We start from the raw sequence: 18,229 nt of genomic DNA on the forward strand, positions 1-18,229 counted from the left end.
CCCTGCTGAGCAGTGAGTCTGTTTCTCCCTTTCCCTCCGCCCCTCCACCTGCTTGTGCACGCTCTCTCTCTCAAATAAATAAATAAAATCTTTAAAAAAGTGAAAACTCAAGGCAGGACCACTTTTAATCTTTACATGTGGTAAGCTGCCATGTTCAGATTTGTGGGAGAATTAAAATCTTTTGAGAATTAGGATATTTTATTATTTTTATTTTTTTTAGATTTTATTTATTTATTTGACAGAGAGAGACACACAGAGAGAGGGAACACAAGCAGGGGAGAGTGGGAGAGGGAGAAGCAGGCTTCCCGCTGAGCAGGGAGCCCGATGCGGGGCTCGATCCAGGTCACCCTGGGATGGTGACCTGAACCTAAAGCAGACGCTTAAGGACTGAGCCACCCAGATGCCTCTAATGTACTTTTTTGGTTCTAGGGTCCCATCCGGATACTGCATTACATTTAGTTGTCATGCCTCCTTAGGATCCTGTTGGCTGTGACAGTTTCTCAGGCTTTCCTTGTTTTGTTTTGTTTAAGATTTTTATTTATCTGAGAAAGAGAGGGAGACAGAGAGAGAGAGAGAGCACAAGGAGGGGAGTGGCAGAGGGAGAGGGAGAATCAGACTCCCCGCTGAGCAGGGAGCCTGACAAGAGCTGCATCCCAGGACCCCGAGATCATGAACTGAGATGATGGCAGATGCTTAACTGATTGAGCCACCGAGGTGCCCCCTGGACTTTCCTTGTTTTTGATGACCTTGACAGTTCAGGAAGTACTGGTCTTTTTGTAGAACATCCCCCAACTGGAATTTGTCGGATGTTTTTCTCACAATTAGAGAAAAACCTTTATGATTAAGGGTTATGAGTTTTGGGAGAAGGACCACAGGGATGGAGTGCTGTGTCATCACATCATTTCGAGGCTACATACCATCATCAGGATTTATCACTGTTGATATTGACTTTGGTCACCTGGCTGAGCTAGTGTTTGTCAGGCTTCTCCACTGAAAGGTTACTGTTCCCCTCCCTCTTCCCACAGAGTACTCTTGGGAAGGAAGTTACTGTATGAGGCTCACCTTTAAGTAGAGGAGAGTTGTGACCTGCTCCCTGGAGGGCTGAGTTTTTACATACATTGTTTGGAATTCTTGTGCATGGAAGATTTATCTCTTTCTCCCCTTTATTTATGTATTCATTTATTTGTATCAGTATGCACTCATGGATGTTTGCTCTTATAAAAAGAGCTTTATTTTTAAAATTAAAAAAATGTTCTTTTAAAGATTTATTTATTTGAGTGAAAGAGAGAGAGAGAGTGAGAGCGCATGCGAGCTAGCAGGGGGTGGGGCAGACAGAAGGAAAAGGAGAAGCAGACTCCCTGCTGAGCAGGGAGCCTGACCCAGGACTCAATCCCAGGATCCTGGGATCATGACCTGAGCCGAAGACAGACGCTTAATTGTCTGAGCCACCCTGGGGCCCCCAGAGCTTTATTAAAATAGAATTCACAAATCCTACAACTCACCCATTGAACGTTGTAAAATTCAATGGTTTTTAGTATTTCACAGGGTTGTGCAACCATCTCCATAACCGATTTTAGAACATTTTCATCTCCCTGTAAAGTAGCTCCATAACCATTACCTCTATTAGCTTCCAATGCCCCTCTCACCCCCTCCCCGCAAGCCCACCCTTAGGCACGCACAAATCTGCTTTCTCTATGGATTTGCTTACTCTGGACATTTCATATGAATGGAGTTGTACAGTCTGAGGTCTTTCGTGATGGGCTTCTTTCACTTAGCCTGCTGTTGAAGCCTCAGGGTTCAGTGCCCGCCTGACCTACCCCAGTGTTCAGCTGAAAAAAATAACCTGTAAACCTGTAACCTGTAAAGTGCCTGACCGTTTTTTCTTTTGGTGATGGATTGTGTCCTTCCGGAGGGGTCACCCCACCCCCACAACCTGGGGTCTGCTTCTAGGAGCAGCTTCCATCCACCCTCTTTTCATTCCCTTCAAAATGTCCCTGACGATGCCCCAGGCTCTGGACCCCACTCTCCCAGGGATAATCTGAGAAGCTGCTTCTTGTTCAGGTTTTAATGGTTGAGAGTGGCTTACAGGGTGAGCCTCTGTGGTGTTTAATCTCTCCTTGAGTACAGTTCAATAGGATTTCAGGTACATGGCAGGTTAATGAGGGATGTACGTGGGGATGGGTGGTGTTCCTTCAGAGTGGTCCAATATAGCAAACCCGCTAAGTTAGTAAATTGGATTCATTAATAGAGATCAACTGTAGAGCATTCTAGAAAGGAAGCTTCCCCAGGCTGTGATGACTTGGTCGCCGTTGTTGTTGTGACCTTGGCGGGCTGGGCTTTGGTGAGGGGTCTGCACAAGAATGTTGCAGGGGTTTCAGAGGTGATCAGACACTATCTTGACACTTAGTAGGAGACAGACTGGCGTGTAAATGACTCATGTCAAGCCGGATAGAGAGCAACGTTTTGATCAAAGTTAAGCGAGGCCTGCCTGGAGTCCTGGCTCTTCCATTCTGGTGAGAGCATCGGGGCAGACTCTTCGAGGCAGTGTGGTTTGAGCCCTAGTGTGGTCTATCATCCTGGAAGTGAGGGGACATCACTAGCAGGTTTTGGTTCTGCCACGTCTTTGGGCAAGACTGTTCTGGGCCTCCTGTCCTCATCCTGTAAAATAAAGCTGTTGGAACAGATGAGTGACCTCTTGGTCACTAATGACCTAAGACTTCATGATCAGCAGATCAAAAAGATACTTTTTGAAAACATAGTATACCTGTACGGTTCAAATTGAAGAAGCACTATGCAGTGCTCCTCAGCCGCTCAGTTCCCCTTCTTGGAGACAACTGGTGTCATCAGTTTCTCCCGCAGAGATCACAACAGTGTCATTCAGGACTGAGTCCCAAGGAGTCCAAGGACCAGGAAAGGCGTAGAAACTTGTCATCAGAAGAGGATGGGATTAATCAGGGTGGGCTTCCTGGAAGAATCATGTTTTGAGCCGGGTTTTACAGGAGGGGAGTCATCTTGGGGCAGGAAGCATATCACAGAGGAGGGTCATGTCCCAAATGAAAGTCACGATCTTCCCTCCCAAACCTGTTCCTGTTCAGTGTGAATGGCACTGTGGCCAGCTGCTGGCTCCAGCTAGGAACTGGGGAACAACTCTGCGCCTGTCTCCGCTTCACCCACATCCAACCCATCGCCAGGTACAGCTAACACTCAAGAGTCCTCCCATTTCACTCCACCTCCAGCACTGTCCCCTGATACTGGTCACCACAGTCCCCTCTGGATCCCTGCAAGACCCCTTCCCTGGCAGCCCTGCAGTTTTCCACCCAGCAGCCTGGATGTTCTTCCCCAAATGCCCCTGGGATTACGCAGAGAGTGAAAGGAGACAAGTGCTCTGATGTGGGAGGTCCCAGGACTCATGAAAGCACTCTGCTCTCTCTGCCCTCCCACCCCCTGCCTTCTGGGAACTCCCCTTGCCCAGCAGATAGCCTGGCCCATTGGGCAGAATCACAGCAGCTGCACAAACTTTCTGCAGTTTGTAGTTTCTGCCCCCCCTCCCCATATCCTATATGGAATAGGTAATACCTCTCCTGTATGAAGACAAACTTTTTTTTTTTTAAGATTTTATGGATTTATTTGACAGAGAGAGAGAGACACAGTGAGAGAGGAAAAGAGGGAACACAAGCAGGGGGAGTGGGAGAGGGAGAAGGAGGCTTCCTGCTGAGCGGGGAGCCCAATGGGGGACTCGATCTCAGGACCCTGGAATCATGACCTGAGCCGAAGGCAGATGCTTAACTGACTGAGCCACCCAGGTGCCCCCAAAACATATATTGTTACAATCACTCTCCCATGCCTCCCTTCACCCAGTTCTCCCTCCTCCCCATCCAGCTAACTATTTTTATTAGCTCTTTTGTTTCCAAAGTTTCTCTCTATAAAGATAAAATATGAGTTCATATTTTATTCCCTCCCCCCACTTTTTTTTTAAGATTTAATTTATTTATCTGACAGAGATCACAAGTAGGCAGAGAGGCAGACAGGGGTGGGGGGAAAGCAGGCTCCCTGCTGAGCAGAGAGCCCCAATGCAGGGCTCGATTCCAGGACCCTGGGATCATGACCTGAGCCGAAGGCAGAGGCTTTATTTAACCCACTGAGCCACCCAGGCGTCCCCCTCCCCCCACTTTTAATATAAATTACACATACAGCTATTTCTGCACTTGCTTTTTTTTTTTTCCCCTTCTTAACAATGTATCTTGAAGATTTTTGCATGATAGGGAACAGAGACCACCCTCATTTAAAATATTTTTAATGACTGCACCCTGTTTTTTCCATATGGATGTACTATAATTTATTTAACTAATTTCATACTGTTGACTGCCTAGTCTGTTCCCAGACTTTTGTTCTTATAAACAATGCCACAGAGGGGCACCTGGATGACTCAGTTGGAAGAGCATGAGACTCTTGATCTTGGGGTCTTAATCTTGGGGTCATGAGTTTGAGCTCCATGTTAGGTGTAGAGATTACTAAAAAAAAAAACCCCAAAACCAACCAGACAGACAAACAAACAAAACCTTAAGAAAACAACAACAAATGCCCCAGATACCCTTGTTCACATGCTAGAATCTGTAGATAAATTCTCTGAAAGTGGATCCTTGTGCTACAGAGGAATTGCACTTCTAATTTATTTTTTAATTAAATTAAAAATATTCTTAAATATTTTATTTTTTTATTTTTTAAAAGATTTTATTTATTTGACACACCGAGAGAGAGATCATAAGCAGGCAGAGAGGCAGGTAGAGAGGGAGAAACAGGCTCCCCACTGAGCAGAGCCTGATGCAGGGCTCGATCCAGGACCCTGAGATCATGACCTGAGCCGAAGGCAAAGGTTTAACCCACTGAGCCACCCAGGCATCCCCTAAAGATTTTATTTTTAAGCAATTTCTGTACCCAACATGGGGACTTTAACTTAGAACCCTGAGATCAAGATTCACACGCTCTACTGACTGAGCCAGCCAGGTGGCCCTGCACTTGTAATTAGGCAAGTGTTATGAGGTTCTCCTGCAGAAGATTTATACCAACTGACATTCTTGCCGGTAATGTATCCGTAATATATCGTAATGATATGTTTACTCATGTGACTATTTGGTGGTTTCTCTTTCCGTATGATTGTAAACTCCAGGGATTAAGTCTCTTTTGCTCATCATCACAGATACTCAGTAAATGTTGAACTCATGAATGGATTCACACATCTACCAGAAGGGGGTGGCCAGAGAGGGAGGAACCCATTTATTCTCACTGTGCCCAGCCCAGCTTCCTCCATTCCTACTGTAGACTCACTGTCCATCCAGACAGTGGCTGAGACCCTGTGAGAGTTTCTGGAAGAAACTAACCCTGACATCTGACTCATGAGTCCCACTCCAGGGCAGCCATTCTCCTGCTGTGAAATCAAGAAGTCCAGTATCTCAGTCCTATAAGGAGCTTGGAAAATAAACCCTGGTCTAATGCTTGAATCCCCTGCCCAGCCTCTGGTTACATACTTCCAGTGACAGGGAACTCACCCCTTCCAAGTGACTCCTTTCAACTTCAGATAGCTAACTTTTAGAAAGCTTTTCCATTGTTGAGTTGAAACCCTATAGCTGCCTCCTCTTCAGGGTATTCTAACTGGGACCTTGTAGAAACAGGGCTTTCTGGCAGATGAGCAGTGGGGAGATTTGGGGACAGGTACCCCTCATCTATCTTTTTCTAGCAAGCCGAGTGAACTTTCCAAAAAAGCTGTGCAGAGCGCGACCTGCCTGTCTTCTCACTCTGTCCCGTCCTGCCCACAGGTACGTGCAGGAAGGACGGTTCCGAATTGAGGAGAGGACACTGACAGCCTTCCAGTGGCTCTACAGCCCACAGCAGCATCGCATCCTCAGCCGTGCCGACCTTGAGTCTCCCTCCAGGTAAAGGGACCCACAGCCCTTACTCTCCAAAGGCCGTACTTATGTAGCTAGCTGCACATGGGTCTGCAAATCTGCTATGGGGACCACTGCCCTCATTGGCAGAGGAGCCTTCTCCCAGCGTTCTGGAAAGAGTATGTCAGCCTGGGTGCTAGTTCAGCCTAGAAGGCACGGAGTGATTTGAGGGAGCTCACTACCTCTGCTTTCTCCTCTGTAAAATGGGTATGAGTATCATGAAGATCATGAGTCTCAAGGGAAATGATGACTGCAGAGAATTCTAAGGTCTAGGAGTCAGGTGGTTCCTCTTTAAGAGGGAGGGTGGCTGGCAGACTTGCTGGGCAGCCTCCCCACCCCTCCTTGACCTGGGTGGGTGGAGCTAGCCCTGCCTTCCTCCTCCCCTCCTTCCCTCCTCAGACGTCCAGCTGGGAGCCTGCGTCTGAGTGAGGGGCTGGGAGAAGAGGGCTTTTGCTGGCTCAGATTCCTGCTCCTAGGTTCCTGCCCCCTCTTCCACCACACTGGACAGATGTGACAATCATTAGCGGTATCCACAGAGATCTTGGGTAAAACTGCTGTGGCCTCACCCCCTTCCCAAGGCTTTTGCTTGAACCTGATCTTGAACTTTCTTCCACGTTCCCCCTCAAGATCTCTTTACACCAGCTCCTAAAGTAGCATGACCCTCACAGCCGAGAATGAGCTGGCTACACCTCCCTGGGGTGGTTTAAATGAAAGAAGAGTGGAGGTGGTATCATTTGGGGGGGGTATGTCATGGGCTAGCCCACAAGAGAACAGGGGTAGTGTTCTACCGTTGCTCCCCAGATGACCCCAGGAATAAGATTTAGAAGTTGGTGGGAGACTTCACCTCCTAGATATCTGCCCACAATCCTGTTTAGCTAAGAGCAGTGCTCTCTCTTGTCTCATCAAGCTTTCAGTAGGTATGGGAAACAGCGAGTTGGTCGGGTACTCTGGATATTGGTCTGAGACTCTGGAGGAAGAATGAATTGGATGACGATGTGGAAGTGACAGGAACTCTGGGAAGGGTGACTCAGGCCACCTGGGAACTCTTGGTAGTCAAGGAATGGGTAGTCAGATGAGCGTCCTGGATTCCAGAGGGTGGATTTCAGATAATGTACAGAAAAGACAGAAAATTCCCCAGAGCATGAGGCAAGACTATTAGGAAGGGTGCCAAAATGAAATTCTGAGTGTATAGCAGTGAATGCTTGCAGGGGAAAAGAAAGAGGCTGGTGTGGCTGCCCTGGGAGACGCTAGTGACACATGGACAGGAAGGCCACAGGATCAGGTCACTTGCAGGCAACATGCAAAACTCTACTGTGTGCCATTCCCCTCTGATAAACTAAAGTAGGTTCTCCCTCCCTTTCTCTCCTTGCCTTTAAAGCGCGTGCCATGATCTGACATTCTCTTGTTTGTCTATTTGTTCATTGTCCATGACAACGCCCCTCCCCCGACCATGTAAGCTTTATGAGGGCAGGGTCTTTTCCAGCTTGTTCTTTGCTGTGTCCTGAGGTTCTGTGTCAGAGAAGGAGTTCATGAAGCAGGTACTGGGTGAAAGACAAACAAGGGCAATGCAGGCTCGGAACCTGTAGGAAGGCTGGGAGAGAGGCTAGCCTCCTAGACTCCATGACAGGTGGGCCAGTAGTACCTGCCCAGGGTAACAGCAAGGCAAGAAGGGGAGGCTGAGACCTCCTGCCCATTCCGGTGGCCTGGAGCTGACAGAGCTGCTCTGTCTTCTGAGCGGAAGACCAAGAACGCATTTAAGAGTCACAGGAGTAGAGCTGAGTCCTTGGAGGAGGGCAGCAATCATAAGACAGGATGGAGCCATTTGGAATAAAATCAGCTCTCATACTTGGGAAGGCTCCATCCCAGGAGAGTTGAAGAGGGGGCTGCCATACTCTGTACTAATTTCTATGACGGAATATTAATAGTTAACGTTTTGAGTGCTGATTATGTGTCATGTGTAAATACTTTGTAAGAATAAATTGATTTTTTTTTTAAATTTAATTTTTTTTTTTTTTATGTGACAGAGAGAGATCACAAGTAGGCAGAGAGGCAGGCAGAGAGAGAGGGGAAAGCAGGCTCCCGGCTGAGCAGAGAGCCCGATGTGGGGCTCGATCCCAGGACCCTGAGATCATGACCTGAGCCGAAGGCAGTGGCTTAACCCACTGAGCCACCCAGGCGCCCCAGAATAAATTGATTTAATCTTCATAACAAGGCTATGATTTAAGTACTCTTGTTCTCCCCATTTTTCAGATGACTCAACCGAGGCACGGGTGTTAAATAACAGCTAGTAAGTTGCTATGCATGTAACCACCACACACCCTGCCTCTCAGAGAATAAGGCACATGCCCAAAGGCAGGAGACAGCTAAGGTAATGTCTGTCTTGACAAGGAGGAAATAACTCCAGAAACTGTATATAGGGAACTCAGGATTTGTCCAGGTCAATTTCAGAGTTGATTTCTAAAGAGAGGATTTGAGAATTCAGCACGTAAATTCCTTGAGAACCCATCCTTCTGGGGGAAGCTTATTTGCTTTCCCGATTAGTTTTCTAGACTAGAAAGTAGGTTGATGGTGGCAGAGCAGAAGACTGTAGTTCTGAGTTTGATGAGTGGGCTGCCAGTGGCCGCATCCTGCTCCACATGGAGAGCTGGTGACATTGCTGGTGGCAGGAACCGGGGCACTACCCCAACAGACAAGATGGCAGACTTGAGATCCACTGTGCCCTGGAGGCTGGATTCCTAAGTCCAAATCTAGTAGGTACAATTTAACAGGGATGAATGAGAAATTTATTTTGGCCTCCAGTCCTGGAGGGAGACAAGGGACTCAGAGGTGTCTGATGGGTTCTGACTGCCTAGAAACTGGGGTCTAGCCCCATGATTTAGGTTTTAAGAAAATGCTTGCATCTCGAGGCTATAAGAGCTTGGGGCAGAGTCCAGGGCAGGGGAAGGGAAGGTCCTGCCGTTCTGAGTCTCAGAGGAAGGTTCCTCTAATAGGAAGTTTCTTTCTTCTGTTCATTTGTTTGGCGGGCACGGACTAAGTGCCTTTTCTCTGGTAACACCGCGCCGGATATGACCCTGGAATGGCTGAGCAGGTTGCATTTCAGGATGATGGATAGAGCTGCTGAAGGGACTCAGACTGTGGGCTGGTCACCTCTGTCTTCCTTTCTTCCTTCACCCTGCTCTGACTCAGGCTTTGGTTTTGCAGGGCCTCGTTGTGAGACAAGGATTCTGCCTCCATGGGGCACATATTCTAGTGGGAGACAGACCACAGACACATAGACAAGAGAATTTCCTATGGCGATCAGTGTGCTGAAGGTGCTAAAACAGGGCATCGAGAAAGCGTGACCAGTGTGTGTGTGTGTGTGTGTGTGTGTGTGTGTGTGTGTGTGTGTGGTTTTGGATGTGGTGGAAGGCCTCTCTGAGAAGATGAGTCCTGAAGGACACAAGGGGCAGCCATATGGAGAAGCTGCTGGTGGATGGGGGAAGGGGACACAGGAGATGTGATGGAAGAGAATTGCAGGGGCAGGAAACAGCAATGACAAGGTCCTAAGTATATTCTAGAAGCCGAAAGCCACTGTGGCCACAACAGGGTGATGCTATGGTCAGCAGATAGAAGGGAGGCAGATTTCCATGAAGCTCAAGAATGGCTTTCTAGGGGCACCTGGATGGCTCAGTAGTTTGAGCCTCTGCCTTCCGCTCGGGTCATGATCTCAGGGTCCTGGGATCGAGCCCCACATCGGCTCTCTGCTCAGCAGGGAGCCTGCTTCCCCCTCTCTCTCTGCCTGCTTCTCTGCCTACTTATGATCTCTCTCTGTGTGTCAAATAAATAAATAAAGTCTTAAAAAAAAAAGAAGAATGGCTTTCTAGCACTTAGATTTGCCTGAGGACCGTGTGGGCTGCCTCCTGAGGGAGGGAGCTTCTCATCCCTGAGGCGTACAAGCCATGTTCCAGAGGCCGCCTGGTGTGGAGGTTACCAAGGAAAGGACTGAGGCATCCCAAAGGCTGCCTAGAGGACCCCTTCATTTCTTCAACCCCTTCAACCTCAGGAGTGTCCCTGGTTTGGGGGAAGCTGGGAGGAAGTCTGTGGAGTGAATGAAGGAAAGCTCCCAGGTGCCAGGTGCAAAGCAGGGGCAGTTTCAGGGGTTTGGTGATCCCAGAGGCCTCCTACTTCCAAGTCCAGTCAACACTGTACCTCCTCCCTAGGTCCATCCCACACAAAGCTGGAGACCAGGAACCTATGGATCTTTCCCCACCTCCCTTCACCACAGCCCCGGGGCCCCACGCTCCAGAAACTTCTGTGGGCTGGTGGGCTGTTCCCTCCTCTCCCCCGGGTCCCTTGGGTGCGCCTGCTGCGCCTCGAGCCTTTGTTCCCGAGGAGCCGCCTCAGGCAGTTTCCTAACGCCGGCGGCGACTAGAGCTTCCAAACTGCGGGCTCCGCGCTCGGGACCCGCCGCACCCCCCACCCCGCCAGCCTGCCCCCCGACCCTCCCTATGCGCCCCTTCTGCAGGAGCGCAGCGGCGTGCGGGGCGAGCGGAGCCGGGCCGGGCCGAGCCCCGCCCCGCCGGGACCGGGGCCGCGGCGTCTCCGGCGGCGGAGGGGAGCGGGCCGGGCGCGCCCCTAGCGGGCGCGGGCGCGCGGCTCGGGCGGCTGGGGGCGCGCCCGCCAGGTGTGCGGGCGGCCGCGGCGGGTGGAGGGCGCAGCTTTGTACGTTCGCAGCCGCCGGCCGGCCGTGCGCGTGTGCGCGCCGCGGTGACGGCGCACGCGGCTGGGCGGGCTGCGAGGGAAGCCCGCCGCCGGGAGGGGGCTTGGGTCCGGATGGAGACAGGAGGACGCCGCCGTTGCGGGCGTACGGGCGGGGTGAGCCGCCGCCGCCGCTGACTGTTGACATTCTGTCCACGTCGAGAAGTGAGCTCTGGGCGCGGTGCGTCGGAGAAGGTCAGTGGGTCCGGGACTGGGTGGTGATTCCAGAAACAGCCTGGGTCGGGGCGCGAGTCCTGGGTGTGACTGAACGTGGAATCGGGGTGGATGTTGTGAGTGTAAATGCGTGTGTTTGCAAAGAGAAATGCAGCTCGTACGTGTGCGAGCTCTGTGGTGCGGTTCTACAGGGCAATTAAGCCTAATGGGTACTGTTTGGGAGATGGGGTGACTGTCCTTGGCAATCCATGCGGGTGGGGCATTGCGCACACACATCACGTATCGGGGTGTGTGTGTGTGTGTGTGTGTGTCTGAGTCTGAGTGAGACGTTGCTCAGCTCCCGTCAAAGTCTTTGGCTAGAGAAGCTGACCGAGGTGGAGGTCAGAGGTGGGGTGTTTACAGGTGGTGGCGGAAGGAAACAGCCAGGAACCCAGGGGGACCCTGTGGCTAGTCTGGGTTAGTTTTTGTTTTGTGTGTGTGTGTGTGTTTCCCTCCAACTGGCATAAACCCCACCCCATCGTCACTCTAACCTGTGCCTGTTGCGGAGAAGGGAGCCAGGATGGCGGGGCGCTGGCGGAGAGGCCTTAATGGACCTCAGGGGCAGGGCCGGCTACCAGCCCGCTCTTCATTTCTGGAGGCCCTGAGTGAGGGAGTGTGGCAGAGCCAGCCTTGGGTGGGGGGCTAGGGCAGGTGTGTGTTCAGGGGACCTCAGGACTGTGTAGAGTCCACTTGGTTTTGCCACGACCAGATGCTGCGTGTCTGGACCAGGCTGGCTGGGGGGAAATCCTTCTTCCTCCTCATCTGTTTCCTGTAGCTCCCTCTACACCCTTCTTAACAAGCCAAAGGGCATTGATATGCAAGTGGGGTTTGGGCTCTGAATGCTGGAGATCTGCCTCCGTTGAGTGGTCCCCTTCAGAGCAGCTTCCCTAAGGGAATAATAGGGTTGTCCTGGGCCGGGTGCCAGGACTCTTTCATGCTTTGCGACACTGGCTTTACCTTAAGCCTCACAGGCCTCAGTTTCCCATGCAGAGGGAAGAAGCACTCCCCTCTTTGCTACGGGTTAAGGAGGATTCAAACAGGGGCTAGAGTAGGGGTGGGATGGGGCAGGGAGGCTAGGAGTGACTCGGGGCTGTGAGGTCCCAGGAGTGATTTCTCCCAGGAAAGTCCCATCACATCTTTGTGACTTGGGCAGGAGTCCGGGGGGTGGGGGGGAGGCTCTGTCCTCACCTCCAAGCAGGTGTGTTGGGCTTTCTGAGTCCCAAGATGGGGCAGTGTGGGTGTCTGCTAGTTCTGGCTGCTCAGGCTTCAAGAAGCTACCTGAGGTCCCCTCTCCTTTGAAAGATGTTGAAGAGTGGGGGTGCACTTGGGGGGCCTATTTGGGGGCTGGGATGGGGGACTGGAGCTGAAGAGCCACAGAAGTTTCTGGATAGAGGCAGATGTTACAGATGGTAGGGCCAGGGCATACCTAGCTGGGACTCCTGCTCAACCTAGGGTGTTGAAGCAATTTGGGGGAGGTGGCTTTAGTTCCAGAGAGATGACTCTTATCCTGCAGGTACCCTCATACCCTTTTCTCCCTGTTTTCTGGAGCAAGTGTGGCTGAGCTGCTGTGATTCAGAATGACTTGAACCTTAAGGAAAAGGGACCCAGGGATGGATGGTGGTAGCAGCATCAGCTGGTTAAGCATAAAGGCCCTGTTGTTACTCAGACCTGGGTTCGTATCCCAGCCCCACCATCCTCTCACTGTGTATCCACCTGTGTTCCCCCAAAGCAGAAGCTGAGAGAAAGGCTTGTGTATGGCGGTTTGTTTGGGAAGTGGTCTTGGGAAACAAGGATGTGGCAGAGGGCATGAAGGGGAAAAAGGGAAAGCAAAGGGTGGCTGATTGGCTTAGTTTATGGAGCATGGGACTATGGGACTCTTGATCTGGGGGTTGTGAGTTCAAGCCCCATGTTGGATGTAGAGTTTACAAAAAAAAAATAGAAAAGGGGAAAGCAGTAAAAGGATGAATTTAAAAGAAAAGATTTTATTTATTTGAGTCAGAGACAGAGTGTGTGTGCACATTAGCATGGGGAGAAGTAGAGGGGGAAGAAGAAGCAGACTCCCCCTGCAGCAGGGAGCCTGACAACATGGAGCTCCATCCCAGGACCCCAAGATCATGACCTGAGCCAAAGGCAGATGCTTAACTGACTGAGCCACCCAGGTGCCCCAAGGATGCATTTTCTAAAAAGATTTATTTATTTTAAGGAGAGAGAGAATGAGTGTGAGGGGTGGGGCAGAGAGAATCTCAAGCAGGCTCTGAGTGCAGAGCCTGGTATGGGGATCTATCCCATGACCCTGAGATCATGACCTGAGCAGAAACCAACAGTTGAATGCTTAACTGACTGAGCCACTCAGGAGCCCCAGAGTACGTTATTTTTTTGACCACCAGTCTGTCCTGGGCAGTCTCCTGAGGAGCCTTATTGGAATGCATTTCAGAACTGCCCCATTGCGGAGAGAGACAGGGAAGTGTTCATCTATCAGCTCTCTTCCCCACTGGGCAGGATGACTCCGTGGACAGGAACTCCCACATGCCTCCAGGCCGTACCTGTGTGAGGCCCAAGTGGGTTCTTGAGGGCGTCCCACACTGCAGCCTCGTAGAAGGCCCCACGAAGCCCTTGGTGAAGTTTTGCATGCGCTGCAGCTCCAAGGCTGCAGAAGGTTGGTTGTTGCTGAAGTGGCTGGAGTAAGAAATGGGGCAGAGAGGGTTTGAAGTGGCATACTGAGGTATCCAACATGCTGCATGACCTTGGGCAAATTACCTGTCTTCTCTGAGCCTCAGTTTTCTTACGGGGATTATCAGCATTAAATAAGGTATTTATTAAATTTTTGAACCTGGCAATGCGTCCTTAAATGTATTTCCGTATAGTTGGGAAGATCGCCCATTGTAGGGAGCTCAGACACTCATTCACTTAAGTGGGGGAGGAGGTGGATTAAGTGACCTCTAAATATGTCCCCCCCCTCCCCGCCCCTGGCCCCTGGCAGTAGAATCTGGGGTTCCAGGGCCAGACACCTGCCCTGGGCAGTTCCTTCTGGAGCTGTGGCCCCATCTCCCAGATCCCCTGTAATGTCCTGCAGTGCAGTCTATGGACTGGAGCCAGCTCGCCCTGCCCCTGGGCCGGCTGCTCGGACGTGCCTCTTGCTGGGCTTGTCCCTGGCAGCGGGCAGTGGGACTCGAGGGGTGTGGGCGGCTTGAAGCAAGTTCTTGGAAGAGGAGTGGCAGGAGGGCAGGTGCTGGCGTGTGGAGTTGGCAGATGGTGGTGGGCACTGGTCTGGGCCACAGTCAGTGGGGAGTTCAGTACAGGGGATGGAAGAAGGGGAAAGAAAATAGCAGAGAGGGAAGGGAAGGGATGGCCAAGAGTGAGGAGGAGCCAGGCCTGTGGGGCGAGGTGGGCAGCCTGGTGCCTGAGGTGGCAGGGACAGGCTGGGCCTCTGGGAGAGCGACGGGGGTTAACATGAGATGAGGGATGACCGTGGTTGAGAATTAGTTGGTGGTCCCAGGACATAAGCCGGGCAGGTTCTTCGTATTTCAGGGTGGGGCACCTAGATTTGGCCTCCTCATCCTCCTTTGCCCCCCAAGTGGCTCCCAGCCTCTCTCTGGCCATACCACCTGCTCTGGCAGCTGAGATGCTGTCTGCAGACATTTGTATCCTGTTGAGGATGTGCTTCTGCCAAGGCTTTGTACCGTGGTGGCCCTGGTGTCCCTAGCCTACCCACTGTTTCTGAGAAACATGCCACCCCCTCAGGGAGACGGCACCAGTGGAGACAGTGTCTAGCTGCCTCGTGCTCATGCCCAGGCAGCTCAGGCCGGCAGCCCAAAGGTCACTTCATCCATCCCTCTGCCTGCAGGCAAGGTCCCACACAGCCCAGGCCAGGGATGTTCAGCAGCCACTATCTTCATTTACAGCCATTTAAAGATCTCTCTGACCTCTGCGATTTGGGACTCCTTTTGTTTTTAATAAATGTAGTAAAAAAAAATCAGTAATGGTGGTGTATCTACCTCCTCCCTTTTTATTTATTATTATTGTTTTTTAAAGATTTTATCTATTTATTTTTCAGGGAGACAGAGCGCACAAGCGGGGGGAGCGGCAGGCAGTGGGGAGAAGCAGGCTCCTTGCTGAGCAGGGTGTCTGATGCGGAACTCGGTCCTAGGTCCCTGGGATCATGACCTGAGCTGAAGGCAGATGCTTGCCTTTTTTTTTTTTTTTTTTTTTAGTTTTGAAAAACATTTTCAGTTGCATTAACTGACTGAGCCACCCAGGCGTCCCCACCTCCTCCCTTTTTAAAGAGGACTTCTTTATGGAGCCACATGGCTGTCTCTTCTTGCCCACACCTTTCTCTGAGTGCTTTGGTGCTTCTCTAGTGGAAAGTTCTGCTTCATGTCTGATCTTAACCAGCGATGCTGTAGTTGGTTTTTATTTTTTTTTATTTATTTTTTATTTTGCTCTGCTTGCCACAATCCTTCAGGGCTTGTGTATAGTTATAAGGGGGATTCCTTTCCACCTGCCACAGGGGCTCCCATGGCAGGTGGGACCCCAAGGCAAGGCTTGGGCTCTGGGGGACTTGGCCTGAAAGCAGAATGTGCTGAGCCCCTGGCCCTGGCCGTGCTGGGGTCTCAGAGCCAGCTGGTTTCCCGTCCCCTTCCCTAGTTCTGATCCAGGGCTGGCAGCCTGCTTCCTGAATTATGCTGGGTCTGCTGGCTGGGTCCTGCCAGGTCTGGGTCAGCAGATGGCAGCAGGCACAGGCCCCTGGGGGACCTTGCCGATGAGATGACCAGTAGTGAGCAAGAGCGGGAGGGGAGGGACAGGTGGCTGGGCACAGGAAGCTGTGCACACGTGTCTGGAGGGCACGTTGCTGCACATCTCTGTATGTGTGTGTCCCTGTGTACATTGTTGTGCTTTGTTGTATGTTCCTGTGCTTTCCCCTGGGTATGCATGTCGGCCACCCACTGGGCGCCCTACAGAGTCCTCAAAGATGCAGGTTTTTTTTTTTTTAATTTTATTTATTTATTTGACAGAGAGAGAGAGAGAGAGAGAGATCACAAGTAGGCAGAGAGGCAGGCAGAGAGAGGAGGAAGCAGGCTCACTGCTGAGCAGAGAGCCCAATGCGGGGCTCGATCCCAGGACCCTGAGATCATGACCTGAGCCGAAGGCAGAGGCTTAACCCACTGAGCCACCCAGGTGCCCCAAAGATGCAGGTTTGATGGCTGGTGATACTTGGCCCCAGCATGACTGCCTGGCCCCCTGTGGCTCGTGAGTCTTCTGCCTTGCAGTGCTCTGTCCTCTCTCCAAGTTTCCTGTCCTTGTACCTCCCTCTGCCTTGAGGGAGTTGCTTCTTCCCCACTGACTCGGGGTGGGGAAGGGGCATTGCCTTTGGGGCAGGGCCTGGGAGGGATAATTGGTGCACCTTCCAGCCCCAGCCTTTGAGCTCTGAACATCCAGTGGCAGGTGGATGAGCCCTGGATTGAGGAGATGAGTCAGGAACGGCTGCAGGGGGTGGGCTGAAGCCTGGCTGTATGTGTCAGCATGCTTCAGGGAAGTGTGTGCATGCCCCACACACTTGAACCCTCCCCCCCGCCACCCAGAGGCCCGAGTATCAGTGCGGCCGTGGGAGGCCCCCCTACTGTCCACCTCCTGGTTGCTGTGGCCAACAGTTTCTGATAGGGAGCAGAGTGGTCTCTGGGGGCTCTGGGCATTCCACGGGGGCCCTTCGCCTCAAGTAATTCCTGTCACCACAATCATTTATATTTCTGGAGCTCTTCCTGAGCCAGGTCCTGGACTGCACACCATCCATGTGTTAGCTCCTTGGCTCCTCAGAGCAATGCTATGAGGTGGGTTCTGAAAGTATCCCCATCTTATGAAGAAGTAGAGGCTCAGAGAGGCTGGGTCACTTCCCCGAGATCACATAGCTAGTAAGTAGTGGAGCCCGCCAGCTCTGTCCTTTACGTTTGCTGCTGTTCCTCTCACTCTTCACAAAGCTGAACTGTTTATCCTTGCCATCTCCCCTTCAGAGCGGTTGTCCCAGTCACCCTCTCCAAACAGGGCTCTTCACACACCCAGGCCCTTTTGGATCCTACCAGTTTTCCTCTTTCACCTCCTCCCTCCCATTCCCTGTGGGGCAGGGATCTACCTTGTTCACCATTCTATCCTCAGCACTAGCAGAGCCTGGAACATAGTAGGGATGGTCTGAGACCAATTCCATTGTGTGTGTGTGTGTGTGGTTGTGATTGGATGGGTAGGTCTCCCCATATATATAATGAAACAATTTTTGGACACCAACAGGGATAATGAGAATTCAACTCGATTCTGACATGACCCACCCAGAGATAGCCACGTGTTCCACAGGTGAAGGGTTCAGTCCAACTGAAGGGCTAGTCACAAGCCCAGGTTGTCCTGTGCCCTGACAGTACAAAAGAGGTTCCCAGGACCTCCTCCTCCTCAGGTTGGGGTAATTTGCTAGAGCAGCTCCCGAACTCAGAGTTTATTTTCCTTACTAGATTACCCATTTATTATGAAAGGATGTTAAGTCAGGAATAGGCAGGTGGAAGAGGTGTGTGGGACAGTGTGTGGGGAGAGGGGAGAGGGTATGCTCTCTCCCCATTCTCCACATGTTCACCAACCCGGACGTTCTCCCAGCCCTGTCCTTGTGCATGTTTATGGAGGCTTCCTTACGTAGCAATTGATTAAATTAGCCATTGGCGATTGAATCAGTCTCCTGCTCCTCTTCAGCTCTCTGGAGGTCAGGGGTGGGACTAAAAGTTCCAACCCTCTGATCACATGACTGGTTCTCTTGGCAACCAGCCTCCAACCCTTGGTGCTTCTAAAAGTCACCTCATTCACATGACAGGACACTGTTATCACTCTCGGCTTATGAAATTCCAAAGGTTTGGGAAGCTGTGAGCCAGGAACGGTAGACAAAGACCAAACATGTATTTCTTATAAATCACACTATCTCGGGATGCAGTAAATAAGCACGTGTTGAATGAATGAATGAATGAGTGAATGAGTATATGAAGATACGTCTGCCTCAAGGCCCAGGCTTTCACCCGCTCTGTGCTGTCTCTCAGGCGGCAGAGACCATCGCCGGCTGGCTAGGGGCACAGGCTCTGGAGCTGGCTTGCTGGGTTCAGTTCTGGCTCTGCCTCTCTTCTGGTTATTTCATACTGCATCACAAACTGTTCACAAGCTCACGGCTGAAAACAGAGGCAGCATTTATTTTGCTCCGGAATCTGCACTTGGGGCAGAGCGGTCATCGTCTGGGGTGGCTCAGAGCAGGGATCAGAATGGTCTGAAGGCTCAATTGCTCATGTCTGGCATTTAATGCTGGCTCTTGGCTTGAGGAT

The 18,229-nt window shown here is 51.4% G+C and overlaps 1 protein-coding gene across 3 annotated transcripts in view; it reads left to right on the top strand.

Moving 5' to 3' along the window:
- Nucleotides 1-18,229, top strand: part of RAP1GAP2 (RAP1 GTPase activating protein 2) — a 264,858-nt gene that overhangs the window by 28,068 nt on the left and 218,561 nt on the right. For 2 of the 3 annotated variants that reach the window (XR_007123396.1, XM_047707371.1), the window contains exon 3: nucleotides 5,814-5,930. Coding sequence is in view for 1 of the 3 variants with exons in the window: in XM_047707371.1 (XP_047563327.1) it covers nucleotides 5,814-5,930 (117 nt within the window). In the remaining 2 variants the exon portion in view is untranslated. Of the gene's footprint in view, nucleotides 1-5,813; nucleotides 5,931-10,681; nucleotides 10,875-18,229 lie in introns of those variants that run through there. The other variant, XM_047707373.1, reaches the window with a different exon arrangement.

This window comes from Lutra lutra, chromosome 16, assembly GCF_902655055.1.
Source record: "Lutra lutra chromosome 16, mLutLut1.2, whole genome shotgun sequence".
Taxonomy (NCBI): domain Eukaryota; kingdom Metazoa; phylum Chordata; class Mammalia; order Carnivora; family Mustelidae; genus Lutra; species Lutra lutra.